This window comes from Globicephala melas, chromosome 16 (genome assembly GCF_963455315.2).
Source record: "Globicephala melas chromosome 16, mGloMel1.2, whole genome shotgun sequence".
Classification (NCBI taxonomy): domain Eukaryota; kingdom Metazoa; phylum Chordata; class Mammalia; order Artiodactyla; family Delphinidae; genus Globicephala; species Globicephala melas.
This window is the reverse complement of record NC_083329.1, coordinates 15,972,466-15,989,072: the sequence shown is the minus strand read 5'-3', so window position 1 is coordinate 15,989,072 and position 16,607 is coordinate 15,972,466. Positions and strand designations below refer to the sequence as shown.

Here is a 16,607-nt window from a genome sequence, read left to right as displayed (position 1 = left end):
GTTGGCTAAGTTTTATGTTGCACTACCTTCCTTTTTTTTTTAAAGTTACTAGTTATGGCACTAAATAGTTGAGAAAAAAAATCCTTTCTCTGCTGCTAATATTTCACCACTGAAATACTTTAAAGGAACTTATGTCAGAGAATCACATAAATGAACACTTAAAAAAAAGAGTAGGGTACCTACTAAGGAAGGGCACAAAGATGGGGGAAAATCTTTTTTAAAATGTGATTGGCCAAAGGTAAAGGCATTTAAAAATCGTTCACTGTTATCCAGCCTCTGAGTCGTACTAATATCCAGCGTGAGAAAGAAAGGAGTCACCTGATAAAGTGAAGCTTATGTAAGTGAACTGACTCCTCTCGTACAAGCAAATCCTGACACATTTCATGGTTTGAAATGTCATAATGATTGGATGAGACCGCATTTGATGCGTTTCAAGCATACGGTGCTATATGAGATTTCAAGAAGCTGTCACATACATCATCTCATTTAATCCATGTGTAACCCTGCGAGGGAGCGAACGGTGAGTCCATTTTAAGGATGAAGCCACTGCTGAAGGTCAAACTCAAAAGTGACACCAGGACACAAACCTGGATCTTCCGCCTACCAGGTCTGAACACTTTTCAATATATCCAAATTTTGAAAAATATTATTACTGGCTCTTGCATTGTTCAAAGTACTCTTTAGACATACCAGGGAGAGGAGGAGAAGGCAAAGAGGGAGGAAGTGGGAGAGAGGAGAGCTTCTGAATTGCCCAAATAGTCCATGCTTTGCTATGATTACACCATTGTCTTCTGTGCTTCTTCTTATCACAGTGGATGCAATTGCTTGTCCCTGTGTAAACTGTGTCTTCAAAACCAGTATATGACCTTAAGCCAGCCACAGGTGCAAACTGTTCTTTGCTTAGTTTAGCGCTGAGTGACTGTTTTAGCAGTTACATTACTTTATGTGAAAAGTTGTATATCTTTCCTCAGAAACAGCCACTAGAGCTCTGATCAATGAATTCTGCCACCTATTATCAGCCTCAAGGCAAATTATGCTAACTTACTGATTTGATACTTTTGTTGGCGCTTTACTTAGAAATTTCCCCCGGACTTCCTCTGGCCAAACTTCCAGCAGCTGTCCAGTTAGGCTACTCACCATTATTTTAATCTCATTTGCCAACAAAGTCAACTGAAGAATGGAAAGGTCTCCATCAAGTTCATGGCTTACAACTATGGGTGGGTTGGACGCCCATTAGTCACTGCCGCACAGACTTTTAATTTGATCTAGAATTTGAAGCCAGATTCAAGTCATCAGCCATTCTCCCAGGGCAGAAATGCCTGGATATATAGTATCATAAAGGAAGGAAAAAGGTAATTCACCCTGAATATTTATGAAGATTAGGTAGTATTTTTTATTATGTGGACTTTCATTGTACCTTTGGAAAAACTCTTACCTAAGTCTGCCCCACGTTATTTATTACTGAGTAGGTATGATATAAATTTATTTATCTCATGAGCCTACCTTGTATTTGTAAAGCTTATATTTTGAAATGCTTATATGAAAGTATTGACTAGGCTATAGGGACATGAATTATTACTCTAAACTTGAAGCATGAGGAAAGATCATAACTCCAAAAACACTCGATTATTTCTCATACTAGTAAATATGAGAATATCTTAATAAATTAAATATTAAATATTTATGAATCAAAGCTTAATGTTAATTAATGTTAGGTAATTTTAGTAAACATGGGAAATATAAAAATGTATAGGATGGTCCTGGCTCTCGATGGCCTTATAATCCATATGAGAAGAAAAGAGAAAAATTAAAAATTATAAAAATCATATCACAATATAAGAGACGTCGAAAGGCAACATATTGTTCCTTGACACATGAAATGCAATGAGCAAAGTAACTACTCTAGGTAGGGAAAGGAGAGATCATTTCCAGAAACAGTGGGTAGGGATGACTGTAAAGTAAAAAATGTATCAACCAGATCTTGAATTTGAACTCCATGAGACAGAGATGGAGGAGGGAATTCTTGGTGGAAGGATCACAATGAGAAAGAGTACAGATGCAAAAAAAGGAAAAAGGGGGCTTCCCTGGTGGCGCAGTGGTTGGGAGTCCGCCTGCCGATGCAGGGGACATGGGTTCGTGCCCTGGTCCGGGAAGATCCCACATGCCACGGAGCGGCTAGGCCCCTGAGCCATGGCCACTGAGCCTGCGTGTCCAGAGCCTGTGCTCCGCAACGGGAGAGGCCACAACAGTGAGAGGCCCACGTACAGCAAAAAAAAAAAAAAGGAAAAAGGGTATAGATCCAAAAACTAACTTACACAACTGCAAGTTAGGGTGACATGGAGAGTTCTAGTACGGGATAGTGCTGGAAAGGCTATTTGGAACTGGACTGTGGAGGGCTTTGAAGGCCATGTTGAGGAGTTGAGGTTTCTGAACAGAAAAGCATTTCGGTCAATGCAGCATTTTAGAAATATGAATTTGGCTATGGTATGCCAGATTAAATGGATCAGGAAGGACTAGAGGCCAGGAGCTCAAAAGGAACCCACAGCATGTTCAGGTGTGGGATAAAGGCAGTGGGACGGGAAAGGTAGAGGTGGGAGCAGGAAATACTGAGGAGGAAGCCCTCTCGTTTTCAATGTGCTGATTAGCATGTATTGTTGCAGCTTTCTGTTCCTTTCTAAAGGACCGTCAAGTCAGTGGGTTCCCAAGAACTGATTCATTTTAAGAGTTGGGGGTGGGGAACGGGGAAATGGAGGAGTTACTAATTTTGAACTTGCAACATCTCATACCTGTGTAAGTGGGTATGTTTTCTTCTTAATCTTGTATCCTTAACTCAGGACAAAACAATGTTAGCTCAAAAATGTTTTTTTAAAAAAGTGTCATGAAGTGTAAGGATTAAAGGAAATCCGAGAACATTTTATTTTAAAAGAAAGTGAACTCTAGTTGAATACTCCAAACTTTTCCATCAGTACAACTGAAGGACGGCCCCAAGAATTCCAGGAATCCCTTTATGCCTGCAGCCCTACTTTGGAACTCCTATCAAAATAACCTGCTGGTTTTGGATATTTGTGATTTAATGTATTTATTATCCAGAAATTCAGGGAAACTTGATTTATCTTTGAATGAGCAGGGGAAAAAAGTTTCAGGAGAGTTTTTCAACAATTCAAATCTCGCGCCCTGGTATTTCTGGTGTGTTTATACATACGTATACCAATACCTGAATGTATACAAAATGTATACAAACGCATACATATTTGCACATATGGTAATGCTATTGGCATCCAGGCTTCTGCACTGAATCTGTACAACCAAGTTCAGGCCTTATCGCTCACAGAAATGCAGTCCCTTTGCCCTTCAGGGGCCCTTAAGCTTGGCACACAATATTCCCAGTAACACCACTTGACAGAAAGATGGCGCCCAACAGAAAGCCTCCTTCCCACATTCCCTACACCTCACTGCACAGCCCAGCACTCAGAATCCTGCAGCGTCAAATCCAACTCTTTCCAACCCCTTGGCTATTTTGAGACTGTCCCTTGAGGGCGGGAACAGAAAAAAGTCGGAAGCGGAGACAGGTTTGCAGTGACTTGGGTACCTAGGGCTCTCTGGGAGCCTACACTGAACTCAGGGTGCAGGCCCCCACCCCCCCCCCCTCTTTCTAGCCCTCTCCTTTCCTTGCTCCCCCTTCTCAAGCTTCCCAAGTTGGCAGAACTAGGGCAGAACTAGGCTGACAAGTCCTAGGGCAGGGGTGAATAAACAAATAAATCAGCCACATCCACACCCACCCACCTTGTAGCACTGATTATCAAGTTCGGGCCTAAAGCAAATTTATGTTTGGATATAGAGAAAGTGGTTTAAACTGCTGGACTTTATAAACTGAATAAACATTGCTTTTAGCTCTTGACTTGGGTAGCTGTGGAAGTCAGTCTTTCTCTACAGGGTAAGAATATGAGTTTGTTCCTTTCAGACGCTATGCTTTTTTTTTTTTTTTTTTTTTTTTTTGCGGTATGCGGGCCTCTCACTGTTGTGGCCTCTCCTGTTGCGGAGCACAGGCTCCGGACGCGCAGGCTCAGCGGCCATGGCTCACAGGCCCAGCCGCTTTGCGGCATGTGGGATCCTCCCGGACCAGGGCACGAACCCATGTCCCCTGCATCGGCAGGCAGACTCTCAACCACTGCGCCACCAGGGAAGCCCCCGCAGATGCTATGCTTTTTATTCCAATGCTAGAAAGATGTGTGAGCATTATATAACACTTTCATGCACTCTTACATGGGTAATTAGAAGCTGTTTACCCGTCCTTGTTCTCAAAGATTCGATTAAGGTCTTTTTATTTTCAAGGCTGAGCTGAGGACCTTACTGTGGTGGAATCAGACAGGGGGCCTGAACACCTTCTGCTGCATTGTGTGCTCACGGTGCCCATCCTGTAGGTGGGTCCCCACATATAAGCACACCGACTGCAGGGCTGACTCACTAATTTTAAACCCATGCAGCTGCCAACTCAGGGGTCTCTGATATAACTTTAAATGCTATCGGATTTTAATCTTCTGGAGTATTTACATATTTTCTTCTCTCATCCCTCCAAAACTAATCCTAGAGTTTTGAGAATCTGGGAACTTGGGCAAAGGAGAAAACAACTTGGGCAGACCAAGAAATCTGAAATCTCAGTTCACTATGTCGTCCAAAACTAATGTACCTTTCTGTTTGCACTGACCCAGCTCAAACTGCAAAATCACGTGAGTAATAAAACACAAAATCCTGGTGTTATAACTGAATGTGAAAAGTCTGAAATGTAATTAAACGTGCTCTGTCTTCGTGGCAGTGTCACTTACTCCACGTTAACATTTGTGTTTCCTTAAGCCTCTCTCTTCATAGTATCGACACACACTGCTGCATCATACTCACACATCCATCAGCTGGGACTGGGGAGTGTGTGTTTTTCCAACTGGTCCTCAGCATTAGCTGTCAGATGCACAAACCTTCCCTTCCTTTCTGCATCTGCTGTCCTGGAACAACAGAAGCTTCGTGCAAGAATAGCTCCCAGAGAGCGTTGCTGACAGATGCGCGGTTTGCTCGAGCAAGGCGCTTGCTGGAAAGTTTCCTCTAACCGCTAACACCCGCCTCCGATCCCCTGAGCTGGCAGGACGCAGGCTGGCTGGGTCCCCTCTTGACGGAGGAAGGCTTTTACACGCACTCTCCTAGGCTGCCCAACACGAGAAACAATCTTGCAGCCAGACTCCTCCAACCCCAGTGAACAGACCGTCCAAGGCGCTCTGGTGCTTCGAGAACACCGAGGTCCCCTCCCCGCTAAAGGAAGCGCGCGCTCTGCTCCGCAGGAATCCTGGGCACTGGAGGTAGACGGGTAGCGAGTTGAGCCCGAGCGCAGGAAGGAGCCAAACGCCGGAGGCAAACGGGGCGCAGGAGAGGAGAGACTGGGGTCCGCGGGAGGGGACAGGGTGGGAGCCGGGCGCCGTAGGGAGCCAACGGGAACTGGGCGCTGGAACCAGCGGACTCAGGAAGGCGCGCGCGCGCAGGAACCCGCGGGCGCCGAGGAGACGCTCGCTTGGCCCTCTGCCTCACTCCTCGGAGCCGCGGAACCGCCGGTAGGAGGGGGGGCTGCGGGGGGTTGCTGCGGGGAACCAGACAGGGGCGTGCCTTCGCCCGGATTGGCTGCAGGAGCCTGACGCGAGGCCCCGGGGGTTGGCTCGGGGGAGTGGGACTGGGGTGGGTTGGGTGCTGGGTGCCGGGGCTGCGGGCTCCGCGCGCTCAGAAACATGCTGAGGTCCCGGCAGCTGTTCCAGCAGCGACAGCGGCTCCAGCAGCAGCGGCGGCGGCGGCGGCGGCGACAGCGCACGGCTCCGGCTGGGAAGGCGCCCGGCGCCCATGCCTCCGGCCCAGCGCCTCGGCTGTCCTGACCTGGCCGCGACCTCCCTCCGCGCGCCCCGCCGCCCGGGCCTCTGGGGGGTTCCCCAACCGCGGCCCAACTCCGCCACACCCCCTCCCCCGGCCTCCGCAGCTCGTCATGGGCGCGGGGGCGCTCGCCCTGGGCGCCTCCGAGCCCTGCAACCTGTCAACCGCCGCGCCGCTCCCCGACGGCGCGGCCACGGCGGCGCGGCTGCTAGTGCCCGCGCTGCCGCCCGCCTCGCTGCTGACCCCCGCCAGCGAGGGAACCGCGCCGCTGTCGCAGCAGTGGACGGCCGGCATGGGCCTGCTGATGGCGCTCATCGTGCTGCTCATCGTGGCGGGCAACGTGCTCGTGATCGTGTCCATCGCCAAGACGCCGCGGCTGCAGACGCTCACCAACCTCTTCATCATGTCCCTGGCCAGCGCTGACCTGGTCATGGGGCTGCTGGTGGTGCCGTTCGGGGCCACCATCGTGGTGTGGGGCCGCTGGGAGTACGGCTCCTTCTTCTGCGAGCTCTGGACCTCGGTGGACGTGCTGTGCGTGACGGCCAGCATCGAGACCCTGTGTGTCATCGCCCTGGACCGCTATCTCGCCATCACATCGCCCTTCCGCTACCAGAGCCTGCTGACCCGCGCGCGGGCGCGGGCCCTCGTGTGCACCGTGTGGGCCATCTCGGCCCTGGTGTCCTTCCTGCCCATCCTCATGCACTGGTGGCGGGCTGAGGGCGACGAGGCGCGCCGCTGCTACAACGACCCCAAGTGCTGCGATTTCGTCACCAACCGGGCCTACGCCATAGCCTCGTCCGTCGTCTCCTTCTACGTGCCCCTGTGCATCATGGCCTTCGTGTACTTGCGGGTGTTCCGCGAGGCCCAGAAGCAGGTGAAGAAGATCGACAGCTGCGAGCGCCGCTTCCTCAGCGGCCCCACGCGGCCGCCCTCGCCCTCGCCCGCGTCCTCGCCCGCGCCCCCGCTCCCGACCGCCGCCGCCTCCCCGGTGGCCAACGGGCGCGCCAGCAAGCGGCGCCCCTCGCGCCTCGTGGCCCTTCGCGAGCAGAAGGCGCTCAAGACGCTGGGCATCATCATGGGCGTGTTCACGCTCTGCTGGCTGCCCTTCTTCCTGGCCAACGTGGTGAAGGCCTTCCACCGCGACCTGGTGCCCGACAGCCTCTTCGTCTTCTTCAACTGGCTGGGCTACGCCAACTCGGCCTTCAACCCCATCATCTACTGCCGCAGCCCCGACTTCCGCAAGGCCTTCCAGCGCCTGCTCTGCTGCGCGCGCCGGGCCGCCCGCGGGAGCCACGCGGCCGCCGGGGACCCGCCGCGCGCCTCGGGCTGCCTGGCGGTGGCCCGGCCGTCGCCGTCGCCCGGGGCCGGCTCAGACGACGACGACGACGACGTCGGGACCTCGCCGCCCGCGCGCCTGCTGGAGCCCTGGGCCGACTACAACGGTGGGGCGGCGGCCGACAGCGACTCGAGCCCGGACGAGCCGAGCCGCCCGGGCTGTGCCTCGGAATCCAAGGTGTAGGGCCGGGCGCCCTCCGCGCCTCCCCGCCTCCCCGCCTCCCCAGCCCGGGCGCAGGCTCTGCGCCCCGGGAGGAAGAGAACCCGGGCGTCCCTGAATGGCTTCCTGGGGGAAGAGGAGATCTGTGTTTACTCAAGACCGAAAGCAGGTGAATTCGAAGCCCGCAAACCTCGTCTGCATCGTCCAAGGCAAACAGAAAAGCCACAGACAGTGTTGCACAGAAAGGAAGGTTTGGGGAGGGGTGGGAGAGCGGCTTGCTGATTTTTGTTGGGTTCTTTTTTCTCTTTGTGGTCCGGCCTTATTTTGTGGGTGCGTGTGATACGTCTTTAGATCTTTTTTTTCTCCCAGGTGGTTTTTTAACACTCTCTGCGATGACCGGGAAGGAAAGGGAGAAGCGTTAGGAGATAAGTCTCTGACTTGGCTTCTATCCCGTTCTCGGGAACAGGAGCGGTCAACCGGAGAAAGAGGAGAGGATGACAGTTGATGAGGACGTGTTTCCTTTGCCTTCCGTTGAAATTTCATTTGAATTGCTGAGTAATGATTTCTCCTGTTCTTAAAGCAGAGGGAAAGGATGGATGCAAAAATCGCGTTTCAGGAAATTTTAAGCTATTCTTGGAACAAGCCTCACCTTGCTTTCCTTTTGTAGGGCAAGCCGGCTGTCCCCGAGAGCCTCGGTGGTCAGGCCGAGGGGTTCCTACCTCACACTGTGCACATTGCACAGCAAGATAGAAAGACTTGTTTATATTAAACAGCTTATTTATGTATCAATATTAGTTGGAAGGACCAGGCGCTGAGCCTCTGTGACGTGTGACTCTGTCCGTTGAAGACAGGACAGAAAAAGAAAAGAAGAAGAGGAAACAGTTCAGATTACTGCACATGTGGGTAAAAACGAAAAACAGAACAAAACAAAAAGGCGTGATTCAAAGTGGCATTTTTGCACAGTATTAGGAACTGTAAAGTCCGCTGAAGATGTTACTTGCACAAAAAGAAATTGAATATTTTTTAACGGGGGTGGGGTGAGGTAGGGGCAGATCTTAAAAACTAAAATAACACTCAAAGTCTGCTTCTGTTGTCTATTATGTTACTGAGCTAATGATTTATTGGAAAAATACCTTTTTATACTCTTTTATCATGGTACTGTAACTGTATCCATATTATAAATATAATTATCTTCAGGAGTTTTTTATTATTTTTTTATGTCCAAGGGCCCACGTGAATCTGCTAGTAATGTTTAGCACTTGTGTGTAGATACTATTTCCTCTCTGTGTCTTGCCAAGTATTTATACTCTGGTGCAACTAACTACTATGTGAGGAATTGATCCATGTGCAATAAATACCAATAAAGCACAAAAAGGATTATGTACTGTGTGTCTGTAAGGGCTCAGTGATAATGGAAAAGACAGTTTGTTTTGTTCAAAATATAGGCTGGATTTCCCATAGAGCTCTTTTAATAGCTTTTCATGACTCAATAGCATAGCAAAATGCCTCTAGACCAAATAAGGCGTGCACCTACTGAGAGCTGCATGCTTGCCCTAAATTTTCACAGCCAGATTCAGAGTATTCTAGACTACTTGTAGGTGTTTTCAAGATCCCATCTGCCGTACTTGCCTTAAGAAGTAATATTTGGGATTGTGCATCTTCTAAGAAAAAATGATTGAGTCAGGTAACTCAGCTGCAACTTTGCACAGAAATGCAGGAAAGAAGACTAAGTCGTGGACCCGGCATTGCCTACTTGGAATTCGGTAAGTGGCATCCACGGCTGGTTTTTGTTTTCCAACAGAAAATCAAAATCACAGTGTGTGCAGATTTCTCCAGTGGCTGTTTAGAAAGCAAAATGCTTTCATGGTTAAGCAAAAATTTATAAAAGAGCACTTAAGTAAATTTTTTTTTCTCTTGTGTAATTAAGTAGACCATTTCAGCAGAAGTTAGACCATTTCAGCAGAAGTTCTGGGTGGACAGGTAACAGGTAAAAGTAAATGTGAAGTTTTCAAATTTCCTAACAAGATTATGACACCCCCCAATAGATAGGATAGTTTTCCTAAAGTTAGTTCCTAAGGAAAATATAGTGAAATTCTATCTTGGGATTAATTCTACATTCTCCAAAATAAGTTTAAGTATTTCTCTTTCTTTGTATTTTTAAACAAGCTTTTCATTTCATGATGGTACAGTAAAGAAACCAATGTGAAGAGTATAAAGTTTTGGCTTATACCGAGATTGAACATGAACAAACTCTTCGCTACCAAGGAAAGTCAAGACCGATTATCCTTTTTTTTTTTTTTTGGCAATGCGATATTCTAAAAACCAGGAAAGACCAGTCTTCTGAGAAAGATTAATGTTGCCGATGTTTTAGAGACCAGCAGAAGGTTGCATGAACAGTAGCAGTTTCAACAAAAGCTGCTGTGAAGTTTAACCCCTTTGTCCAGCAAAGAAAAAAGTGGAGAGGTGGGAGATAGCAAAAGTTATTTAAAAATACAGATACATACCTAAAGAAACTAATTTTGGAGAATGTAAAAATTCCAGGATGAAATCTCACTATCCTTTCCCCTAGGAACAAATACAGTCCATTTCTATCCTCCCTTCCCCTACCTAAATATGTAAGTTGCATTTTGTTAGGGGTTTTGTTCCTCTTCGTTTTTAAATCATACTAGAAAATTAATAGACTTAATGTCTACAGTTTCATCTGAAGAGCACTCAAGTACCAGGTAATGCTTCACTTTCCTATTTTGTCTAGCTAAGTCTTTACATTTAAATAAAAAGAAATTTTCCCAGACCCAAACTTACATATAGACCCATCAAACCTTAGGTCTCAAAATCATGAAAGTCCTATAAACTTTAATAACAAATATATATAATTTAACTGCTTAGTAGACAGGTCTGAACTCTTGAGTGAATTAGAGGAAACCACTATAATCTTGGGGCCAGTTTATATGTATTTGTAGGAAATAGAAAAAAAGAGTTTTCTGTGATCTCTTGAGTTCTCTAACTGAGGGTTACGGGGATTCAGAAACAGACCTTGTCAGTGATTCCTACTACCCAGGAAAACTGCTTTTCGTTGTTTTGAAGAAGACATTGATCTATAATAGAAATGTAGGAATCTGAGCTGCCAATCCCAATAGCTACATCAGTGGGAGGAGAAAACTGCCAATCCTGTTTAATCTGGTGAGATAATGCACAGTAGAAGTGACAGGAGGAGGGCAGTGAGTATGCAGAAAATCAACCTTACCCCGCGGGTTTGTGTGTAACAGTACCAAAGGCATAAGCCTTAAAATTAAAACAGTGAACATATGACCAAGAGTCACTTATTTGCTACATTTGAAATTATGTTTCAGTTGCACGCTGTGAAGTTCTCTATGTGTAACAAGATATTCCAGCATCCATAATTCTCCCTCCAGTGTAGGAATCTATAATTGGTATAGAAGATAGCTTCATCGCTTGGTGAACTTGGCAATGTAAAACTTTGTAAATAGAGCTCATTTTTTCTATCCAGGCTTTCTTTGGAACTGGAATTATTAATAACCTCTAAGTGGCTATTGTGAAACCTTTCCTTGTTAAGCACATTTTCCTAATTTCGCATTTTGTTGAGCGTGCTGACTTCCTCTGGCAATATGTAAAATTGCCAGACGGAAATTCTGCACTCGAAGTCTCAGGATGATATTAGCATTCAAGTTTTTAGCAAGAGCTTCTAAGCAAGGGTCAAAAGGAAAATTATTAAGTTTTACTGCCATTTGTGAAAGGCTTAAAAAAATTTTTTAACAAAGCAGGACCCATCAGTTCTTTGGAAGGAAAAAAATTTAAAACCTTAGCCGTAATTCAAATTAAACACATTGGCACAGATAATTTAGTTTTATTTGTACATTTCTGGCATTATGTGCTGAGAAATACTAATTCTTTTGACTCCCTGCCAATTTGCTACTAATCAAAATGGAGAAGATATGCACTGTTTGGATTATACCTAAAAATAGTTGTACTACAGTCACATCAGCAAATGGAATTAATTTCTCTTTCTTCTCCTTCACACACACCCTCCACATTATTTAAATTTCCATCTAGAATATTGCTTGTGAATCTCATAATTTGTGATTCAATGTGTCCCAGAGTTCACTGCTACATTGCAATTATTTTAAAGCAAATTCTAGGGGTGGGATAGGGAGGTGGGAGGGAGACGCAAGAGGGAGGAGATATGGCGATATATGTATATGTATAGCTGATTCACTTTGTTATACAAGAGAAACTAATACACCATTGTAAAGCAATTATACTCCAATAAAGATGTTAAAAAAAAGAAAAAAAAAGCAAATTCTATCAAACTACTTTCTGAGAAATACACCTCTCCTAAAATTCCAACTTTTACTCTGCTCTCATTTAAAGAGTCTCTACTAAATAGTCCATATAATGTCATCAAAGAAGTATTAATACTATAAATAGATACTTTTTGGATTAATTTACCTCCTGATAGTCTCTTTACCTTTTGTGGGAGATAGTTTCTGAATCAATAAGATTTGGTCATTTGATGGAGCAGTTAATAGGCTTCCAGATCCAATCGCTCTAACGACAGACTGGAAAACAGCTGCCCAAAGGAGAAGCTGACACTATGCTGACAACATGAGAGCATGATCTTGGCAGTCATCTTAGCAGCACCCAAGAAAGCATGGAAAGTAACTGTCTACACCCTTTAAACCTTTGTCTTCACTTACACGTTGCCTTCACTCTGAGCACATCTCTACCTTCCTGGTACCTGAAGCCAGTTCTTGCCTTGGACATACCCTATACTCACCAGCCCTTCTCTTGAGCACATCTTCATTTCCTCTTGAATGAACTAGAACCATCTAGAACATCTAGATAAATTGTCTTCCTGGCAGCATTAACGTCTCATGAACAGTTTCCTAAAGCTCTGGTTTTCAACATCTCTCAATACTTAAGATTCTTGTTTTCTTCTCTCTCCATGTCCCCTGGCTCATAGCTATTAATTAATATTAGCAAGATCACATTGTTTTCTTCCTATTTATGAGAGAACTTACCTATGATGCATTTTAAATGTCTTAAGTTTGGATTTCTTCCTGAGAATTTCAGTATTGCTCATAATTATGAGTAGAAAAACATTTTAAACTCTGTACTTTTCCTATAAAAAGTCTTCATGTTGAGTTTAATATTTGTGGTGTGGGGCTTTCTTAACAGGCTTTATTTTCCTGTTTTTCTTTATTTTTCAGTTCTTAACTGTATGACCTTGTCCGTTTTTCAGCATCCTGATTGCAAAGGATAACATGAGCTGTTACACCTTCAACTATTTGTAAATTAGTTTTCCTAATCATTAGGCTAGCTGATTTGTGGGAATTGTGGGTAAATTTTTACTCTAGGAGAGCAGAAAACGTGTTCAAGCAGACAGTCCAAAGACTGGCTGCTCTGGCTCCTCTGTATTTGCTGCTGTGTCCAGTGAGCTTGGAGAGGTCAGTTGGTTTCCCTGCTACTCGGGTTCACTTCCCACAAACCCTGATCAGTAGCCTTTGTTTGTAAATCCCTCTGAGATGCTCTGATAGAAGGAGTTTATAGCTTTGCACGGTCTATCATTTCGAATACTTCCTCCTGACCTTCTTTTCCCTTTCCTTGCAACTCCACCCACAAAATCCCTGGGTTTTTTTTTTAAGTGAAAAGAACAACTAAGAATAGCAAATATATATATATATATATATATATATATATATATAAAAAATACCCCATGCATCCCAAGAAACAGTTTTCACTTATTATTATACTTAAAATTCCATACACCCAAAAAATTCCACAAAAACCACAACTGAATAAAATAGTCTCCTTCCCAAACATCTGATTTAAAACCTGTTTGCTCTGTGCTAAGCAAAAGTGGTTGTTTAATGATTCTGAACCCACGGCCACTTGAGAAAAGTAAGTCAATTTGGAAGGTAACTCAACTCTACGATTTTGCATTGAGTTGTAAACACTAAAAGCAACTCTCTAGATTGTTCTCCTTTTCCTGGAATAGCAATTCAGAGATGAAAAGTGCTGAGAGCAATGGCAGTTCGAATTTTTGCTAACCTCTCTTTTGTGGCTTGCAGGGCATTGGGTTTCTTTGTTCCCAACTTAATGAACAGAGGCAAATCTACAGGAACTTCACTGACTTAAAATATCTATTATGTTAACTAAAGAAACTCACCTGTGATCTTGAGGTCCTAGTTAAAAATGCTTTTAAAGAGTAAACATTAATAGATGTTCCAATGACATTTTCTGCAGTGAGTTTTTTCTAAAGCCATTAAAGTTAACAGTTTAGTAAGATGCTCTTTTTAAAGAATTCCTTGTGTTTAAATGATTCAGTGATCAGTCCTGAAATAATGTGTGGGTTTTTTTCCTTAAAATAGGCATATCTTTATAAAACTGAGTCACCCAGAAAAACTCCAGAATTTTCGGCATGGGAAGGACCTAGATATGTCTAGTAAACAACACCCCTACTCTATATAAAACAGATAATCAACAAGGACCTACTGTATAGCACAGGGAACTCTACTCAATATTCTGTAATAACCTATATGAGAAAAGAATCTGAAAAAGAATGGTTTATATATATATGTATAACTGAATCACTTTGCTGTACACCTGAAACTAACACAGCATTGTAAATCAACTCTACTCCAATATAAAATAAAAATTAAATTAAATTTAAAAAATAAATAAAGGAAATGGACAAAAACAAAAACACCACTATACTCAAGCAACGGTATAACTAGATCAGTACAGACCACCAAGACTGAAGAGACATAATCTGAGATGTAAAGACCTGACCCATCATTTAATTACGAGTCTTATCAGCAAATGTTTCCTTTGTAGCTAACCCAAATCCCTCTTACTGTTTTGACTCATGATTAATCTCAATGGAATCTGAAAACTAATGACTGAGCCACTATTTTCTGTATTAAAATCCTTCCAGTGATACATATGAAAAACAGTGCCCTCCCCCTCAGCTTTCTATGTGCTAAATCCATTTCCTCTTATAAACAACTTTCATTTCATCTCAAATCCTTTCATTCTTTCTGTTGTTCAAATGGGGGTCCCATTACATCCCAGTTACAGGGATTTTTCCTGGCTGGAGACTGGAATGAAACACGGCACTGTGCAGTGTTCAGTGTGGCACGAGGCCTGGTGGCATCAACATGCCATCCTTCCTGTAACTGTGTTGCTAATGTTTTTAAACATCTCCGAGTCACAAAATTCCGAGGATCTGAAAAAATACTGTACCAAGCGACAAAGGTAACATGAAAATTGTAAGTCCTTACAGTACTGCAAAAAGCATTCTTGCAAGCACAGGACAATATAAATTTTACTCAAAACAGGCAACGCATAGAACTCCCTCTTCAAGCGGCAAATGTTTACAAGTCTCTTCAAACCTTTTGAGTGTTAATATACCTATACAGATAAATACTTTTTTTCACATTAGAGATGCTCAGAAGACACCTGGGGAGCTTAACTATTTGGAGGATTTCTGAGATTAGTTTCTGAGTTGTGATTCATATGTTTACCTGTTCCTGAAAGATTGAGGGTACTGTGTCCTGAGTGAGTGTGCTGTATGGGATACAACCAGCTGAAAACACTGGGCCTGTCCCCAAGGCACCCACACTCTGGCTGGGGAGATCAGACATCCACAAGTGAAAAGTGACAAAGAATGAGGCAGGTGTGGCTGCAGGCCAGACACGTGGCCAAAAGTAAGGGCTCTAGACCAGCTCTAATAGAAATACAATGCAAGCTGTATATTTAATTTTACATGTTCTAGTAGCTACGTTTTTTTAAAGTAAAAAACAGGTGAAGCTAGTGTTATCATTTCAACATAGAATTGATGTAAAACTGTATGAAGGAGATGCTTTTTTTATACTAAATCTTTGAAATCTGATGTACATCTTACACTTACAGCCATCTCAGTTGAGACCACATTTCAAGTGTTCAACAGACCCATATGACTGGTGGCTACTGTCCTGACACTTCAGCTCTAGAGTTCAAAGGACATGGATGGATAGGAGTGGATGGATAGGGTGGCATAATCTAGAGGCTTGGTGATGTAGTAGATCTTGGATAAGGCGATAAACCTGTGTGAAAGGCCATTCCATGAGAAGTTGCTGGGGGAAGAAAACCGCATGAACAAAAGCATAGGGATATAGGTAGTTGAGATGAATTTTTAGACAATGAATAACCAGTTACAGACGGTTCATGTTGATGGAGTAATTAGAAGATGAAACTGGACAAGTAGTTCGGGAACAGATCAGAAGGTTAATGCAAAAGTGTTGAACTCTAACCTTCCCGGAAGCCTGGAGATTGACGATCAAGAGTGTTATGAGAAAAGCAGTGTTTTAGAAAGATTAACCTGGCATCAGAGGCATGACAGGTGGATATCACATCTTAATCTTCCAAATAATTGAGTTAAGTAAATTCAATAATCATATTTTATAAATCAAGACTAATATTTATATAATCTCATATAATAAATATGAGTTCATTATTAAACTGGCTTTCTGGTTCTCATATATCAGCCCCAGGAGCCGATCCAGAGAAATGCAGCCCAGAGAAGCCGACCCAGGTTTCTGAGTGCATGATGCTGACAGCCTGGCCAATGACGGAAGGTTCTGCCCCCTTGCAGGTAAGGCATATGAGCTCAGGTGATTTGTTCAAGACAACAGGTAAGCAGTCTGGATCAAGTCTAGGTGCCTGACTCCTAAGTCCATCTCTTACTCCTGTTACCAAACTGCTTGTCTGTTCCCCACAAGACTGGAAGCTCCAACACACTGCCTGGCACAAGGTATGAACTCTAAATTTTCATTGACTGAATTCCACTGGAGCCAGAGAACCAAGTTCCCTGGCTTCTGCAACAATCCAAGCACAGAGTGATAACAGGCCTCACTAGAGCAGTGCACTGCAAGAAGATGTGATGTAACCCTCTATTTCCTTTGAAATTCAGATTTTCACTAGCAGGCATAAATAGTAGTTTCCCTAAGAAAGGTGCTAAGCCTCAAATTGCAACATATATGGGGCATTCTTTGCTAGTGTCACAGGAAACAATGAGATTATTTCCCAAAAATTTCTAAGAAATGGATTTATTTCTAGAAATGGCACCTAGATTGCTGAATGTATTTTAGCAACATATATTCAATGAGTATACAGTGTATGAAAATGTACATCATTATTCTTTAAAAATAGG

The 16,607-nt window shown here is 44.2% G+C and overlaps 1 protein-coding gene across 1 annotated transcript; it reads left to right on the top strand.

The window, feature by feature from the left end:
* Positions 1-5,783: 5,783 nt before the first annotated feature.
* Positions 5,784-16,049, top strand: ADRB1 (adrenoceptor beta 1). The gene is made up of 2 exons (XM_060286696.1): positions 5,784-9,159; positions 15,943-16,049. Exon 1 carries the CDS (start codon positions 6,014-6,016, stop codon positions 7,418-7,420), a length of 1,407 nt encoding a protein of 468 aa, XP_060142679.1. The 5' UTR covers positions 5,784-6,013; the 3' UTR covers positions 7,421-9,159; positions 15,943-16,049.
* Positions 16,050-16,607: the final 558 nt, after the last annotated feature.